At 34.8% G+C, this 20,182-nt stretch overlaps 1 protein-coding gene across 2 annotated transcripts in view; it reads right to left on the bottom strand.

The window, feature by feature from the left end:
- The window catches only part of LOC106720237 (phosphatidylinositol 4-kinase beta), a 46,358-nt gene that overhangs the window by 4,243 nt on the left and 21,933 nt on the right, over window positions 1-20,182 (bottom strand). Inside the window, exons 1-4 of one of the 2 annotated variants that reach the window (XM_045679128.1) lie at window positions 7,766-8,002; window positions 6,783-7,671; window positions 2,161-2,361; window positions 362-628 (exon numbers count right to left, since the gene is read on the bottom strand). In XM_045679128.1, the coding sequence (XP_045535084.1) occupies window positions 362-628; window positions 2,161-2,361; window positions 6,783-7,671; window positions 7,766-7,821 (1,413 nt within the window). In that variant the 5' untranslated portion in view covers window positions 7,822-8,002. Of the gene's footprint in view, window positions 1-361; window positions 629-2,160; window positions 2,362-6,782; window positions 7,672-7,765; window positions 8,003-20,182 lie in introns of those variants that run through there. The other variant, XM_045679127.1, reaches the window with a different exon arrangement.

Genomic DNA, 20,182 nt, shown 5'->3' with positions numbered 1-20,182 from the left:
CAATTCTATACATTGTTTTATAAGTCAACGATGAAAAGTTCTCTCGTTGCAAAAACTATTCCCGACGACGAGTAGTGTTTTTATAACATGAAAGTATAACATCGTAAGAACGGTCTCTTTCATATTTGTGTAAGGCATTGACTACCCGAACGATATATCCAACATCGTATTATGGATGTAAGAGAAATGAATTATGAGACGATTTTTGTAGAATTCTCAGCAAAACGACAAGGATTATTGTGAAATTTTTTGATATTGACAAATCGGACCCTAATGTACTTATCGAGCCAGATTAGTCCGTCTCACTATAGTGTCCTTAAGAGACTACTATGTAATTATCTTAGTGAAGTAAAATTTATACCTGCGACAGTGTATCTGGTGCGGGCAGTCGGGCAGTAGCGGCGTAGTGCGCCAGATCATCATCATCATGGCTCCAGCAATCACCAGCATCATCTTCAGGTGCTGTGTAGGGCACTAGCGCTGGCCACTCGGGCACTAAGTTCTCCTCGCTCTTCGTGTGTCGGATGGGAGGTGAGTGAGGTGCGGGCGGCGCGGGCGGGAGCAAACGAGACGGCAATGGTTCATGCCCTTCAGTCTCTAACACTTCCACATACATTATGTATGGCGCCTGGAGAGATGAGAGGTTATGTTTAATACAGACTCTTTTACTGTGAATTTAGACTACAGTTACACTTGTCTCTGCTTTTTCCAAATAAAATATGAAAGATGACATGTGGCAATACAAGCGTTTGAAATACACTTAGATCAATAGAAAAAATTAATATTGCAAAATTTTTCATAAGTCAACTGTCTGATGAAATAAATCCATCATGGACGTAAACATAACGTTAAAATTAATGTGTTAATTTCATTGTAGAACAACAAATTCGTACACTTCAAGCAATAGTAACCTTGCATTAATCCCACGCGTCGATTAAGGTCACCTCCCACGTAGAACAATCATTCTAATTCGTACACTACGCTCACATAACAGAAGAGTAACTGATAAAACATACTCATTTAATTTAAAAAAAAATGCTCTATTTTTCGTTCATAACTCGAACGAATTTGAAAAAGGGTGGTTATAGTAAGTACATATAATATGCCTGATACATTGTTATGCAGTTCTCAGTACAATCCAATTGTTATTTCCATTGACATTAATATAAGAAACCTTGCCTGCAAAGCGGTTCGTAGAAAACTAGACTTATGTAAGGTGCTTTGCATAATTTAATTTATGTTTTTCATTGTAACAAAGAAAAGAGGGGCTTAAATTGTGTGTAATTTTTCACATTTAAAAAATGTTTTTGATGATTTTTTTTCATGGCTCTAATTTAGTTAATTTAAGTAACTCTACATATATCTGTCTTACTAATATTATAAATGCGAAAGTTTAGATGAATGGAAGGATGGATGTTTGTTATAAGGTATGTATCTCCGGAACCGTTCGACAGATCTTAATGAAATTTGGCGCAGACGTAGAACATAGTCTGGAATTACGCATAAGCTACTTATTACGTTTTTTTAATTCAATTCTGCGCGTACGGAGTCGCAGGCGACAGCCAGTGATCTATATTTCTAGACAGTACAACCGCGTAAAATAGTACTGTGTCGTGTAATATTAAACATCCGCTCTAACGTTGTACATTCACTTGTCCTCGCTTTAACTAATACGGTTTGATATATCTGCAATAAACAGGGGAATTTAGATACAAAGACATATCACATCCGGTTACAACATTTAGATATTTTTTTGTTTGATTTTTTTTACTTTGAAAATGAAGTGCCGAATGAAGGTTACTAGTTTGGAATAGGCGTTTTACACTACACTCCGGAGACATTGCATATGTTTTTATTTATTTTCTTTAACATCTACAGACTCTTGGTCCGTCTAATGCTAAATTACAATAGCGAGTTCCTTTTTTAACGGTTAATACATTTTTTTTGCATTATACATTGCATATAAGTTATAAGTGTCAATCATATGGAAATTAATTTGTTGACTGAGATGACGGAAGCTAAGATTGATATGGAAGACAGAAACCTGCTGCGCCGACCCTACGTAAATGGGATAAGGACAGCGAGATTAGGATGATATGCAAGTTAAATTTATACACGAAACATCACGGTTCATCATAGTAATACAAATGCTTCGTATACCTTATCCTTGCTATTAAGCACAGCAGCTGCATGGGGCGGTATCCGTAGAACATAGTGCGGTCGGTGATGCAGCGGCAGCCACACTCGAGCTGGTAGATTAAGGTCAAGCGAGGCCAACTCAGCTCGCAGACGACCATTGCGACGCTCCTTATCCGCCACGCCCGCAAGCAGCCGGCCGATATTCGTCAGTGCAGTTAAAAACTGAAGAGATAGACATTAAACTTTAAAACCAGCTGACTCTGTAATGCGTTTCAACGCCAACTAAAAATATATATGTTTTGAAAGACAGAATTCTTCTACCCAGGGTCCTCAGAACATCTTATTTACCTTAAGGAACGCATCGAGGACTCACATTCATTCTTATTTGTAAGATAATATATACGAATTTAAGCACCGTAAATGGGCATATTACGTTTTTCAACACTGGCGTTTTCATCATACGTATATACGATTACGGTTAGCAGTAAAATGACATTTTACATATATAAAAAACCGACGATATTAATCAATATAGAAAAATAAAATAAATAACAGATATTGGCAGTTAAGTTGGCTGTTGGAGTAACGTGACCCCAATACGGAGGTTAAATTAAATAAGGCTACGGAGAGTAACCTGATTAACCGCCTACCTATTTCATTAAATCACGGACATAGGATGAGGGTTAGATTGTTTTAAAACAAAATGGGGGCATGATTAAAAATTTTAAATTACTTATCCTTTAAGATAGAAAGGAGATCTTTACATTTTTATCTTTAGAATAATCTTTTTCGTATTTTATTCAGATCTTTTTTTCCCATTTTTTTTAACAGAATGATACGTTTCGAGTCTCAATGCTTGTATATACGCTTGTACTGAAAAGCCTTATTTTACAGTTGTATAATTTATGCGCAAAGGCTTACGAGTATTATTTCATTAATTGTAAAGGCGTGTCCCAAGTAATCATGGTATTTTGTCACGTTAACACGCTACTTTCTGTGACTAATAATGTTTTACAATAAAAAATATTAATTTAATTTCACTGCTATTAATTTCAATTAATATTTCTACACAAACAAACAAAAATACGTTGAAAAAAGTGAAATGCACTTAGTAAATCATTTGTTTTGCAAAATGAGCATATGAGCCGTTTATTTTGAAAGTGACCTAACTCCGTTTTTCAATTTTTTGCCAGTTACCATTGTTACATGTACAACTTCATGTTATATATCAGTGAAGCACTTCAGATTGCTTATATTCAGAAAAAATACGATACATTTTTTACACATAAGTTTTCCGAATTAATTGAATAACTGAGCCGTGTAGTTTGAAAGTGGCCCAACTCCATTTATAGTTACATCAAGTTATTGTTTCATGCATCTTAAAACATATTAAAAAATTAAGAAGTGAAAAACACATCATAGCTTACAGTGACATGTGCACCGGGCAAAATAGAAACATTAAAGTAGCTTTAATGTGGTTGAAAATTGTCCAAGCTTTGGATAATAATATAGAAATTATAGATCATAAATTTTTAATATCAGGACATTCGTTTTTACCAAATGATAGAGATTTTGCCGTGGTAGAAATGGCATTAAAAAATAATTTACTGTACGTTCCCCAAGATTATTACAAGATTATTAAAAAGTGTCGGAAGGGTAATAATTTTATTCTAAATGAAATGAGACAGGAAGATTTTGTATCGACAAATTATTAAAAGACGCAATTTTTCAAAGAGTAAAAAATTCTGATGGAGAATCAGTAAACTGGTTAAGAATATGTTCGATGCGTTTTGTCAGAAATGAACCATATAAAATTTTTTATAAGACATCCATGAATGAAAATGAAAATTTTAAAGTTCTGAATTTATTACCACGTCGGGGTAGTCTAGTAAAATGTTTTGTAATAAATTTATGTTTGTAATTTTCTATGTTCTGTAATTAAAAAATGTTTTGAATCGCATAAATTATGTTTCCGAAGTGTTTTCAACATATGCAAAACAAATTCCGTATTCTTTTTTTTTTATTTGAAACATCTTAAATTATGTTGAATGGACTTGGGCACCTTCAAATTTTATAATGAATCTGGCTGTTAATTTTGAAAGTGGCCCAACTCCATTCTTGATAAGAAAACGCAAGTTATTTATTTAATAATTGCCACTATTTTAACAGGAACTTTAAATTTAACATCCTTAGATACGCTTAAGCAGTATGACTCCTTAGTATCTTATACGTATATTTTTAAATTCATTGAAACGCAAACCTTTCAATATCTCGATTTGAAGATAAATGGAGTTAGGCCACTTTCAAAATAAGCGGCTCATATTACCATCAAAGCCTAAATAAAGAATGCGTTCGTGTAATAAATAACCTACTTAACTATGTGTTTCTGAGACCAAAATTCCAGTTTTAAACATATTTTTATCTTTGTTTTATCAAAGATAATGACAGGGATGACGATATATTTTTATACAGAGATTTTGAACTCAGAAACTAACGGTAAACATTTAAAAAACCGTAAAATTAAAAGAAAATGCGTGACCATCTTATCAACCAGAACTTTAAAAAAATCGATGAACTCTCATAAAATAGTATATATATCTTTATCCTGTCTAATAATAGTTTCAACGCAATGATATATACAGAAATAGTTACATAATGATTAATTGTGCTTCTTACAGACACGGAATATTTAGGGGTGTCCCATGACTCATGAAAATCAATAGCCATAATTGCAAAGTTACCACCGGTTGCGGGTTAGGGTGTGTTTAACGATTGCACTCCCCGATAAAGGAAAGTCCATAGTCATGACATCACTATATCGAATCAATAGTAATGAAGATGTCTGCTGACCTTTCATTGGGAAAACCGACAACTATGCTAGAAGTTCCTGTACAACGGTTGTTTAGTATGTATTTTGTTAGTAAAGGTTATTGGTATTCTTTCTAATATAACATAATCCAGTGAAATTTAACTGATTTTTCCCTTTATTACAGTTTTTTTTTATCAGTTTTACTAATTTCAGAACAACATGCATTCATCGTCTCCCTGGCCTTATCACGTAAGACACGACTTTTGTTTCATTTCTTTTTACTTAACATCGACTTCATAGATAATTGGCTAATTGTTTTAGAGTTATCAATTTTAGAGATTACGTGAAAATAATTAGTGGCACGTGGATACAAGTTAGATAAAAAGACATTGTTCTTACTATGTACCTACTAAGTGAGGAATATAAAAAAGTTACGTGATTATTTCAGTCCTATCCTATCACGAAACTGGGAAACAATATTCTAAAGCAAACAAAAAGGTTCACAAGCACGTAGAAAAGAAATTTATAATGTATTAGTTTCTGAACAGCATGTTTATACTAAACTTTATCAACACAAAACATTCAACATTATATACAATGAATACATAATGTGAAATACTTCTTTGTTAACTTTAAAATGCTTTTTTAGAATCTGACCTGGAATTGAAATTCGCCAACTTTTTATCTTGTATACAAAATTTTGGTGTGACAATGTTAGTTACCATACTCCTTCGAAACGGGTTGACCGATTTTTATGAAATTTTATTTGCATATTCAGTAGATCTGAGAGTCGGTTACTATCTATTTTTCATACCCCTTTGTGACATTTCTTTTTAATTTTTGGAAAATATTTGTACCTAGAAATTCCCTAGAAATAATTTATATGGCAAAACCGCGTTTGCCTGATCAGGTAGTTTAAGTAATACCAAATTTTTTAAGGGTTGCATTAGTTCTTGTTTAAAATATTTAATCGATACTATAGCGTATTAAAGTAGGATATGTAATGTTATTTGTTATATGTACGATATTGTGTGCCATTGCCAATTAATTTCAACATTGAATTGCTTTACTAATATTGACGTACAGAAATTTTCTCACTTTCCTATAATAATTAGTATAAACGTGAAAGCTACCAATGGTCATAGTAACAAAGTTTACAAATATTAGTATGTAAGCATCGTGATACAACTGGCAAGCTAACTGCAAACTAGTCGACGGAAGTCCGTTCTAATCAGACACATTCACACATTTATATGGTTATCACGCTTCCATGTCGCCAGTTGTACTGGCGCCACGAGCCAACACTTAATTACCTTACAGTGTTTGTTCTCCTTTGAAGCTTATAGCAATCAATGAGTCATTTTAACTGACTACTGAAATAGACTGATTTAAACAAGTGGTTGCTTCGAAATGTGCCGCAAATTTATTTTTAAGTATTTTGACAAGTTAGTTGTAGAAAAAAAATCTTTTGTAATATTTTTGAATAAATGGATTAAACTTATTGAAAAAATAAAAATATCAATTGAAATTGTTGTAATTAAATGTCTATCGCGATTAAACTTAATAAAATTGTCACAACGATTTGATAATGTTCACCATTTTTATATGATTTGCACGCACAAATCGTTCTTTAAACTTTATTAATTTTGCACTCATGTCGCCTTTTTTTTACGTGTTGTACCTACATTATGTTGTGAAATTTAATCAGCTTGCTGCAAGTACGATATTGCCCACAACGTTAAAATGAAAGTTAAAAATAACTTAATTCATTACCGTGCTTAAATTGTATGTTTATGTAAATAACTGCATCAATAGATGACAATGTAATCCTAACCTGTGTTTGCGGGGCTAATCTAGGCGCGCCACAGGAGCACTGTTCCCCACACAGGCAGCCGTTGTCGAAGGCACGACCGGACGCCAGGTCGCCCAGGTGCCGGCCCGACGGCGTGGTGATTCTGAGCGCGGAGGCATCCGACTGCGACCTGTGGTGGCCGCGCCGCGCTGCCGGCCTTATCTCCTCCGCCAGGATCGAGTCCCGCAGTTTGGCCGCCTTGGACCTCTTCGAGTCGCCTCCGAAGGCCGTCAGCAACCACGCGAGCCGCAGCGAGAACTCGGCGCTTTGTTTGCAGCGGTGCACGAGGTACGGCCGCAGCACGTCCGCCACGTCGCTCATCTCAATGTACATGGTAGCCAGCTGCGGCAAGTAGAAGTCCACGTCCTCGTACGGAAACGAGAACATCTTGTTGGCCAGATAGGTCTGGACGCCCGATTCTTTGGAGTTAAATAGGTATGATATCGCCATGCTCATATCGAACAATTTGCTTTCAAATAGTCTGAGAAGAAATCCCTTGTTTTTGGAGGTCTCCGCCGCCGACATTTCATTAGGGATCGACGGTATGGTGTCGGGGGGGTCGGGCGGTTTGTCTGTGTCCTCGGGGTTGCCAGAGTCGAGGCTCTCGCGACTGCGCGCGGCGGCGGGAGGCTGCGGCCGGTCCTCGTCGGTGCCGTCGGGCGGCGTGTGGATGCCAGAGTCGTCGGAGCCGGCGGGCACGCCGGGGGGTAGGGCAAGCCGCGGCGTCGAGACGTCGCCGGGCAGCCGCAGCGGCGCGCCCTCGGGAGACGTCGGCGTCATGTCCTCCGGTATCCTCTGCAGGACCGAGTCCAGCGACCTGTTCCTTTGGTGGCCACATCCCGCCGGTGGCCCACTCGAACCCGTCACATGTCTGCGAACAAAATACACGAACGGTTAAAACACTCACGACTGAATTCGCTACGAAGGATATAATCACAAATCACATTTATTTGTACACAACGTACTTATAGAAAGGGTCTTCGTAATAACGTAAACCGACAACGATAATTTTGCGAACCATTTGATATGTTATAAATCACGAGTTAGTCACAAACTTTTGACACGAGCACATTAAACACTATTAGCGTTTTTCACACGGCCATGTCTGCACGCATAGTGTGTACTATGTATATGAACGCGGAGAGTACGTACTCCGGCGATGGTCAGACGGCAGCAATACACACGACCGTACTGCGAGCGAGCGCGCGACCGACTGCTTTGCGCAAGGAAACAGCAACACCGCCTGCATACCATTCGAATAAGGATCACCTCGATTACGTCCGTGGCCAAAACGCATAAACAAAACATTTAGGTTTTGTTCGACGTCACTATATGTATATGTATTTATGTTATTGAGGTTAGAGCAGTTGTGCAAACAGACGCACGATTAAGCAAATCGACGTTATTACTTCAGGAGTCAAAATTTGCTAAGAAGTCTTGTCAAACTGGACGTGGGCATCAATATGAATATCTTAGTTGTATTCAAAATTATAATGATACTAGCTGTCACACGCGACTTCGCCAGCGCGGATTTAACAAAAAACTTAATAAGTGTGTGCTTCCAGACTATATTCTATATCCATGCCAAATTTCATAAAGATCCGTTGAGCCGTTCCGAAGATACCTTCTAACAAACATACATATATCCATCTAAAAATTCGCATTAATATAAGTAAGATTGTTAATATGTAGCTTTACATTAAAAAAATATTTTTTTAAATTGTTCATATTTAATTAAATTTACGAAAACCTTTTTTGTGGTCCGTTGCACAGCCATATTTATAAAGAAATAAACTGTCTTCTCTACCTCATTTTCGGAGTAAGTAATTTGTTTCTACGTATAAAAAATAACATCGTTTACTTGTGTATTCTTTGCGTTTTTATTGTGATACAACCAACTTTACCTAACTTAAACCATAGCCTACATTAACCAGATATTCGTGAATTTATCTTGATGAATCTCTCTCACAAGTTCTCTTTCAGTCCTATTCATGTCCACAACATACAAGTATTTGTTCTGTATCAGTCTTTGAGTCTTAATACTTACGAAGCATATGCCCTGGTAGTGAAACGTTTCAGTATGGATTGGACTTACATTCCTAACAACATAAAAGGCTAACGCGGCTGCCAAATTCGTATACGCCGATTGAATTTCAAAGCAATTCCTTATTAGACATAGAACGTATTAAATCGACAACTTATGCAGTCTAATAAGAAATAAAGAGAAAAGAGAAACGTTTTTAGAATATTGTAAGGAGTCGGCCCTCACGGCCATAAAAAGGAATAGGGTGTAGGTGAAATAATTTATTGATTTTAACTATTTATTGATATTTATTGTTTTTATTGCTTTTTAACTTTTTATCCTTTTAAATTTATTTTTAATTATATTTGAAATTTGAAAATTATTATTGTAATTTTAAACTAGTTTTAATTGTAATTGTTTTTATTGTCCAATTGTACATAGTTTTAATATTTTATTTAATGTATTATTTTTAACCTAGACATAGCAATAATATTGTGATATTAGATTTAAGATTTTATGAAAGTGTATAACCGCACCCCAGGTCCCTGACCCAAAAATATGTTAGGGGGAACGAGAGGGCGGCATGGCGCCGCCCATAAAAAAAAAAAAAAAAAAAAAAAAAAAAAAAAAAAAAACGTATTAAATCTATTGCATGGAGTGCACGACGCAAAAACAGTTAGTTAGCAATGTAAATATGTATCTAATCATAGAGTCGACTCGTGCAATATTTGTATGCGACGTCTGAGCGCAGCTGTGAACGGGGGAGTCCGTGACATAAGATTTACGAAAGCATAATATAAAAAGCCCGATGGAGAAAGCGGACGACGACCTCGTACGATTTGTAGCGTTCAATCAATTTAGAGACGCGTAATACGACGACGGCTGTTGCATTGAGATTGAGACGCTAGCGAAAAGCAGCAATAGGCATAACAAAGTCTGAGAGATACTTAGTTTTAATCCGCCACGCGACTATTATAAACTATTGTCTTAGCAATTTAAACAACATTACGACAAAACCATGGAGAACATGTAGTTGTATAAACTCTCTTAACTCTTTAATTTTTCTACGGACCTAAATTGTTGTCTAGTTGTAGTTAATATCAGATAAATAAGTTTCTCAAGACCAAAAGAAAAAAAAAGATTTACAATACTGTTACTCAAAAAGCTCAACGAAATTTCCTAACCTATTAAAAAGGGAAACAAAGGAAACGTTTATAAGAAGAACCCTCAAATCGGAACAAGAGAGCGAATGGGCAATGAGTAGTGCGTTTATTTTTGGAACGTTATCGGGTGTGTGCGTGCGCAGATGTGCCGACGATGAGCTAACAGCGAGGGCTACAACGCCCATTCACTTCTACAAATGACCCTAATTCAAACAAAAAGAAATTCTTCGGATGTTTAAAGGTTTATTAACGTTAGTTTCTTTAAGTATTAAAAGAACTGCGCCCTTCACCCTAGGGCTGCTGTTTTATGTATCTGTTAAAAGAATTACGGGGAATAGTGTAAATACAACAACGATAGCTTTATGTGGAATGAAAAAAAACAGTCATTGACAGTTTCGGCACCAACAAAACCAAATATAGTTTATTTTGTTAACTAATTATTCTTACATTTAATAAACAAAGACCCAAAGACTGGGAGAGAAAATAAAGACGACCAGTGACTCCTTTCGTACATTTGCGTTGAATTCAATTGGTTAAATGAAAAACGTAGAGGCGTTAAATTGTGATTGATTCAACTAGTTCATTGAATCACAGTCCATCCCTAGTACTGTCACGATTAATTTAAAAATATTAGAAATAGGCAACGAAATAAAAATAATGGAAAGTGACGTCACTTCACATCAAACGACAAAACTTGTTATTGAAAAAAGATCAAAGCGGACGCTAAATACTAAACTCACAATAAAATCCGGAATATTTTTTTCTATTCCGTGTTGTGATGAAGAATGTAAACTGTGGTGATTTTAATGATCGTTTAGCAACGATAAACTTCGTAACGACTGATGGAATAGAGCCAAATATACACACTACTGCACCTCTGTTTGAAGTTATTTTATTAACGCTGTCGTAATGAAAACGCAGTAATAAAATTTAACACAACTCTTGATAAACAAGCTACAATAACAATCTTACTAATATCATAAATGCGAATATTTCGATGGACAGGTAGATGTTTTTAGAAGGTATCTCCAGAACGGCTGCATGTATATCGCTGAAATTTGGCATAGATGTCGCACAGTCAGGAAGAACACACACACATAGTTATTTTTTTTTAATTCTGCGCGGACGGAATCGCTAGCGACAGCAATGTATATGTTCTACAAAATAATTCAATTTAGATGAAGAAATCCAATGACTTTTATGAATAAGTTGTTAGTTAAAAGGTTACTTCGAGAATATTCTACACGTAACGTTTTGGATACAATCTTTATATCTAAAACTTGTCTTGTGAATGCTGTTATCTGTTTTCTGTTTTTATTGTCTGTGTGTAATTTATACCTGTTCGTGATTGTTGAACATGCAATTGGTGTATCTCTTTAATAAATAAATAACTTTATGAAAAATCATCCAACATAAAAATAAATTGATAATATCTCAACGGCGCGGCGCCATACTGATACCAATTGACGTTCGCTCCGCTGAACACAATCATTTGACATTCAATCATCAAAGCAATTACTAACACATTTGTTATTTTGTATTTTATTAAAACCTATAAACATCCGTTTCCTTAATTGACGAAGATATAAATAAAAAAATAAACAAAAAATACTGCATTTCTTAAACCGTGCAAAGGAAAATTACTAAAACGCTATACATCTTGTAAACCATCACTCCATCTAACATTAGATACCTGAGACAATTTTCATAATAACAATAAAATATCATCATCAATTTATTTGTAGGTACACCGTAAACGAATAAGACATATTTTCTTTGATTACTGGAGCACCTCCTTACTTCTATAATACATCAAATTCTCGACAAGAGTCCATAGAAATTGAATTCAAAATTTTATACAGCACACATAATAGAACAATTTAGGAATGAAATATAAAAAGAAATAAATATTCCACGATAGTTTTGCGTAATACCAATGAGGACGTATAAAAGTTTTCCATTCATGACATAATCATGTTAAAGCAAACTGTGTTAAAATTCGTTAAGGTTAATGCATAAGAAATACAATTTTACATTCAGGTTAGTTTTTAAAATTCATCAAAAAAACTTGCGCAAAGAATCGATGTAAATAGTATTCAACATGGTATTATATTTTAATATTATTCAATTATGATTAGTGCTGCAATCCTGCATAAATCATCCAATATTATTTTAGCACTATATTTTTCATTAGTCAATTTATTAAGTTTGTGAATCGCATCAACCGGGAAATAAACAACAATGCATTTCTCTTTAGCCAGTACCAAGAATTCAGTCATATCAGTATCACAGCGTAATTGGTAACATAGTATCATCGTTTAGTAAACACCTTCTTCGTACCACTACATCTATACCGCTTCAGAAGAACTTTAAAACTATCCATTATGTGACCTCGATTCATAACCAAACTATAGGAAAACAGATATTAGGCAGAACAATTTTTACAAGAAGAGTAACGTTTTTATATACCTACTAATATTTAAAAAAAAACCCTCGAATTGATAACCTCCTTCTTTTTGAAGTCGGTTAAAAAGAGGAAAGATTGGTTAGTTTGCATTGAATAGGCTCCGAAACAAATGCACCGAATTGGAACTTTTGCGAAGCTACAGAATCCCCAGGTGATATAGGCTGTATTATTTACTAGTTTTATTTTTTAAATTCCGCACCAACGAAGTTGTTGGTAACTGCTAGTATCTAATAAAGTATGTTCTGTATGTTAACATTATATCCGACTCAAATATTTCCTATTCAACTGTGACATGTATTCCATTTCGGTTGTGCAAACTTTCCGTTCGATTATAGTAGGTGAAATAATATAATTAAATTCCTTAACTAAGTTACTTTATGGATAATATTAGATAATCACAAACCGATATGGTCTCAAGAACTATGCATCTGAGACATCTTAAAAAAAACAGTATATACGAAATGATTGCCAGTGCAAACTCAGTAAAAACACAAGCACTGAATTTCTCAACATGAGTGACGTCAATGACAAAACAACATAGAATTGATTGGAGCCGGTACTTTGCATTGTTATGCATTTGCCGGTGAAAGCCGCCATACTGGAATATAAAGATACGATCGTTTATCGTACTATCTATGAATTTATTGTTTTAAAATGTTATTGATAAGAAATTCGATTAGACTGGTGGAAGAGGCACTGGTATCGCGGTACGCTGTCAGGAAATATATAAAACCTACATGGACATCGAAAATTTCATAAAAACAATAACAGCTACAGCACGAAAAGGATCTTGTTCAACGTTACAGAAGGGTGCTACTAGTGTTGTGGGGCGTCGCGGTGGCAAGCTCACGCGATCCCGTGGCGCCCCACATTATGGTCATGAGGGAACGAGGAGGTTTAGTGGGTATGCTCCCATTCGGGGAGAGAATCTCACATAACTCTCGTGTCTTCCCCGAGGCACGGAGTATGCATTAAGCATTCCTCCTTGGAAAAAAAAAGGGTGCTACTAAGGAGCTGCCATAATTTAGTTTGACTTATACCCACCGGTTCAGATAACTATGTCGGTCTATTGATAAAAATCAATGCCTAATTTGGTTGATAATAAACTTAGTAAACCTTATTTGTAACATGATGTGCATTATCATTAAACGTGACGAATTGAAACAAGCTTTAAACGTAGCATTAGAAAAAAAGTTTCATTAAAATCGTCCTTACTTTTAAAATATTCAACTGTAAAAAACTTGCAATTTAAAAACTCAACAAGACCTACATACAAGTAAATTGTACTTGATCCATAAACTACTTGGGAACGCGATAAGTTCTTATAAGGAATAACTCCGTACAAGTTAACCAGTTTCTATAATTAATTTTACAGAAAAAAGCGAGTAAAGCGCTTAACGTGTATTAGAAGGTTCGTGCTTAGCGAATTGCGGCGAAAGTGAACGCCTCTTGCGAGTAGCGACCTTGCCGCTTTTGGTGTCTATGACCGTACATACTTTCTTATGTGACGAATTTCCACTATTTTAGTATAGTTTATAACATGTAAATTGTATTTTATTTCTATTACTTTCTATTTTTTTATGTTGGTGTTGCAGCACAATTTTTAATATTTTAAGAAAAGTGTGTTAGAATTGTTGAATACGGCGGATTAGTGTAGCAAACTCACCTGTGTTAATTTAGGTACACACATGTATAACGATTTTTAACCTTACAAAGAAAATTTTAACTCCTATAGAAGATATCAGTTTTACCACGTCGGGTAATATACAATTTGCATTTTGCAACCAATATACAAAATTTATATAATAACTAACTGACACCCGTGAATCTGTCCGCGCGACATTAAAAAAACTTAATAAGCAGCCCTGGTCAAGGTAGCGAGAGAGGTTGCACAGGACCGATCATTGTGGCGATCTTTGGAGAAGGCCCAGGTTCCTGAGAAAAAGAAGAAGTAGCCTATGTGTTCTTCCAGACTATGTTTTACATCTGTGCTAAATTTCATAAAGATCCGTTGTGCCGTTCCGGAGATACCTTCAAAAAAACATCCATCAATCCAACCATCTAAACATTCGCATTTATAATATTATTTTTCGCATTTTTAAGATTGTAATAAGTAATGACATGCATCAGAAAGGACAAACATTTAATCATATTGATAACAAGTGCACATTATATATCACCCACTCAAGAGATAAGATAAAGTTGTTAATTTGCAAATATGTAGTTCCTATTGCACTTACTAGATATGTATATTTATTATGAAACGATTATATAAATAGTTGCCTTAATAATTAAAAATAATACTCCCTCGTACTGTTTTCAAAAAAACAGTTTTTCTTTCCGAACCTAGTAAGAGGTAAATAAAAGGTTTACGAATGCGTTGACAAGATGCAGCATTAGATAACATTTCGAAGCATCTATGTCTCAACTTTAGGTTTGTTTGAAAAATACAACATAAAAATGAAATAATTGTAACACTCATAATTCAATGTCGTGTATAATCATCGAAATTAATAGTTGTTTAAAAAAAAAACAATTAAAAAAAGTCGTTGTAAATTTAGTATATCTCTAACTACGTGTCATCACTAAATTGCCGACGCCTAATTATGTTATATAAACAAATATTAATTAATTAACTGAAAGCCGTTGGCCCTGCGTGAGAATGGAACCGAAATTAAACACGACAGATGTGTTACGAAAAACGACCAGTTATTAAATAATTTAACACTCTTAAGAGGATTGCGACATACCTCATTGGCCAATGTATGGACATAATATGTTATTAAATAAAAGTTATATATACATCTATTGATTACGATAACAAACTTTAAGTTACGTCTTGATTTTAAAAATATTTAATATTTCTATAATAATAAACTAAAATATTAAAACACAACATGAGCGCTTCCGTCTGTACTCTGATGAAAATTAAGATGGCTATCTCCTATTTGCTTAATTTTATTTTCTTACTTAACATGCGCTACAAAATTATTTATCATGGTACTAAACTAAAAGGTGCATAACTATCCGGTTCTATGTGTAGAGATTGCTACATATCTTGCCTCATTTATTGCAGAGTCAAAATTTTTTAATAGCTGTTACAAATTCAAGGTTACGTATTTTGTTTTATCAAAAAACAACTCAAAAATAAAAATTATTTGCATACCTATCTTGGTGCAATATCTGAAAATATATTTTTCATTTCACAAAATAGTTTTGTCATATTTTTAAACAATGTTCATTGGCTAAGTAGAATGCTACTGCATTCCACTGTAGTACAAAATGTACAATTACAATATAGGAAATACATTTTCTGGACATTCAGTATTGTAATATATATCCAATCAATAAAGGAATAGTCAAAGAACCAAGGGTGAAAGGTTTCTATAAACAAGACAAGTACATCAGAAGTCATACATAAAAGATCAGTATTATCTAACTTCCTACTTCACAAGGATTGAAACACATTCAACATTTTCTCGCATTTACGTACCCATCATGAGCACGTATTTACTACCGTTGTCCTCGTCAAAGTTGTAATGTCATAACAATAACATGTCGCATTATGTTGGGCAATACATGCGAAACATTAGCCGCATACTAATTGTAAGAAGATTGGGCAAGTGTATTCTCGAAAACTTCTGGACCGTAACGTTGTGTAAGGCGTTCGAGATGCGATATGCATTGCTTTACATTCGAATCGGTTATTTGCGATAGGTAACCTTATTGTTATACCTTTCGACATCGACATAACATAATATTGATTAGTTGACTAAACTAACTAGAGTGATGTATCAACCCAAAGTAGTCCTTTGATAATAAAAGTTTCCACTTCAGCCTCGCATCACCTCAGTCCAGTCCAAGACTTGGAGCACCTGCGTCCCACTCAACCTCATCCGTCATATATTAGTAAGTTAGTATACAGAAATTTAATATTCAACGAAGAACTCGATCCATAATTAATTTATTAACACATGCTACATTGAAGGAAGCGATGATAGCCAATTTGATCACTATTACAATAATAATTGTGAGCGTTTCTAGATAAAAAAACTTCGAAAGCTTTTCCTACATGTAAGTTTTTTAAAGTACAACCCTACATATCAGTTCGAAAGCGCATAATAAAAACGTTTAACAAATTATGTTAAATTATACGGGTGATTGTTGCTAAATTAGAAAAAATGTGCATTAAGTTAAATGCGGGTTAGTTACATATTGATGAATATGAAAACGGTAAACTGTTACAGTAACGTGTTCAAACTGTTTTGGCAAAAGTAGCTGCTTTAAGAATTGGATCATGGTTAAATTCCTTAACGCTATTAATGGCTCGTATACTCGACGATGTTATATGTAGGTACTATATTGAGACAATTACAGCATTTTTATAAAAGATGAACTTACCTTTAGGTACTCATAAGTTTAAGCTTTGTGCAATAAAGACAAAGCAAACTTTCACATCGATTAATATATCTTTTTAACATTTTACATTATGTACGATGTAAAATAATAGACTTTTAGCGCTGTGAAAGTATAAAACATACAAATAAGATATAAACTTTCTAATCATGCAATAGTCTATGCAGTATCTTATCAACTATCTAAAAGGTATCTAAACATAATAACGGATGTTCAATCAATTTAACTTTATACAAAGAGCTATACACAAAATCGAAAAAAATGTGTAAATTGAACGAAACCAAGATATACTACATTTTAAAGATATGTTGAGTAATCTTAAGAATCAAACCCAGTCGATAAAATGCCTGGTTTACTTACACATAACGCCAGTACAGTAGGATCAGGGCTCAAAATCAGCACTGACATACAACTGGAATAATGTAAACAATACAGCACTACTGTCCTACTGTACTGGCGTAATGTAAACAAGGCACAATAGTAGGATACATTAACGTAAAAATATAATAAAATTATAATCGCTCTCTTACACGGACGTGTCAGAGAATCTATCATATTTATTGCCATTCAAAACTGATTAAGTGAATAGGCACCATGTTCAATGAAGTTTTGAACGTTGACTCAAAAAGAATCAAGACAGTAAGTACTAATCGTTTTTATTTCAGTTCCATTAAGGTTTAAAATCGTCTGCACCATTTGAGCAAATGAACGCCCTTCGCGTGTGAAACAATGTGTCTGCCATGCGAGTACTAATCTAATAACATGTAAGCGAGCTGTGTTATACGGCTTCTGTGAGATTTGTTAAATTTGTACACATACCAATGTATTGTTGTTTGTTGAAAACACCGTTAGATGTTTTAAAGAACGAAAGTATAGAATACGAATTACATACATCTTCACCCGCGACTCCGTCCGCGCGGAATTTAACAAAAAATTATTAGTAGCTTTTGTGTTCTTCTAGGCTCTGTTCTTCATCTATGCCCAATTTCAGATAGATCAGCCGATATGGAGATACCTTCTAAATACATTCATCCATCTAAACATTCGCATTTATAATATTAGTAAGATGTTTGACGCTTACACCCTAGTATGATGCACACTAAAACATTAGAGAGTTTAGTTACAAAAGTTAAAAGTATCCAACTGCACAAGCTAACGGCAAACAAGCTACCATATCGGTGCTGAGTGATCTCATCATGTCACAAATGACAAAACGAGTTCCATGAGCCGGCAACTAGCAAGGCGAGCGTGCATTCACTACCACAGAAGATTCTAGTACAACTGACGCATTTAAAATACATTTCATTTTTAATGTTCAGTTTTAAACCTCCTATAATAAATTCAATGTATAAGTCTGGCACTAACTTTGGTAACAAACTTAATCTTTGAATAGGTCAAATGGTAACTTCAAATCTCTCAAGCACCTACCTAATCAACAAATAACACGTAATATAGGTAAAGTTTTTCGCTTCATATACTTTGAATCTATGAGTACGGTATAGAATCTAATATATAAATACATATTAATCGTACATCAAATCGGGTACTGACTTCGATAATCGATCATTACATTAATAATACAATCACGGTAGGGTCAAATAGAAACGGTCAACTTCGTATAATCTAAATATCGTTCGTGCTACCCACATAAGTAATTAATTCGTCTATAATCCCAACTGATGTATAACATAGATGACTTATCGCGTGGTTCGATGTACTCTTGTACCTTTACCGTCCAATCAACTAAGTAAAACAAAATGAATTACAAAAATTCTATTAATAAAAGCGGCAACTAAGTTGGGACACGCAAATAGCTCTTTCTTCATCGATGACAGCTTTCATTTTATTTATTTTGAATATTAACTTGATTTATCAAACGAAAAATCTGTTACAGGTCAGTAGCTGCCAGAGTTAACGTACCGTGTTGTTAAAAGGGAGTATAAAAGGTTTCACCTGAAAAAACACGCTTCCATCTAGGATGTTCTCTATATAAAATTTTAAAATATCCATATTTATGAGATTTCAGCCGACTTTAAAACGTGCTCTTGTCTAGTCAAAATGTTGAATGTAAAAGCTATTAAGTATAGTAGTTTTTAAGGCTTAAATAAGTTTATGACATAACATTTAATTAAGAACAAATAAACAAGACATAAACGTTCATTTATTGCAATCGACTTTCAGACTTTCATTTCTCTAGGTCGCTCAAAACTTTTAAGGACAAACGTTTATCGAATTAACGTTAAAGACACAAAGTAAAATGTAAAAAAAAAACTCTTACATCTCAAAACTTAATACACGGAACTTTTGGATTCATCATCATCAGCTCACTATACGTCCCCACCTAGGGGCTCGGAGCCTACCCCAAGTTAGGGGTGACTAGGCCATAGTCAACCACGCTGGCCAAGTGCGGGTTGGTTGACTTCACACATATCTTTGAATTTCTTCTCAGATATGTGCAGGTTTCATCACGATGTTTTCCTTCACCGTAAGAACGTCGGATAAATGTACATATGTAAATCGGAAATCGAAAAACACATTGGTACATGGCGGGATTCGAACCCAGGACCTGCAGATTGCAAGTCAAGTGCTTAACCCCTGAGTCACCGACGCTCTACTTTTGGATTGCTCAAATATAAATGTTTCACCGTTTAAACATGTAAAATATTTGCAAAAAAAAAGCATTTTACGTAAACACAAAAAAGGCCAGTTCCACTGAGTGTTTGTATTTTTATACGAAAGCAGAACAGTGAGGCAGAGTAGTAGACGGTGCAGTGTTGCTATTGTTTTAATGCACAACGCAGATTAACAATACAAACTTTATTGACAATAATGTGTGCGTTCAATTATTAGCAGTACTGCAATGTCCACTGCTCTACCACAGTTTTGTACTCGATGGAACATAGCATCATACGGCCGGGTCGTATGCAGCTGTTGGAGTCAAGCTCCACCATTGGCTCTGCCATCTGCCGGATCGATTGCACGCCGAGATAACAATGCAACCAAATAAACAACGTACTGCAGAACTTTATACCTAAAACAAATGCAATTTGAGTTCTTTACGCCGTACTACGCGTGTGATCTGTTTCTAGTACACATTTAAAATATTTGTACGATGTTTTTCCAAAGAAAACGTTTTTGCCAATTCATGCTACTGCGAATTTCCTTTACCATGTTCCAATTCAGTGCCGTCTTCAGTAAACGCTGTTGATTGCGCCAAGAGAATTCTGATGGACTGACGTGATAGATTTATCGGATATTAAAAATATCAGGGCAAACCAGCTAACCTTCATATCTTTAATCGACGAGTGATAAA

This window comes from Papilio machaon, chromosome 8, assembly GCF_912999745.1.
Source record: "Papilio machaon chromosome 8, ilPapMach1.1, whole genome shotgun sequence".
Classification (NCBI taxonomy): Eukaryota; Metazoa; Arthropoda; class Insecta; order Lepidoptera; family Papilionidae; genus Papilio; species Papilio machaon.
The sequence above is the reverse complement of the archived record's forward strand: the minus strand, read 5'-3'. Positions and strand labels throughout refer to the sequence as shown.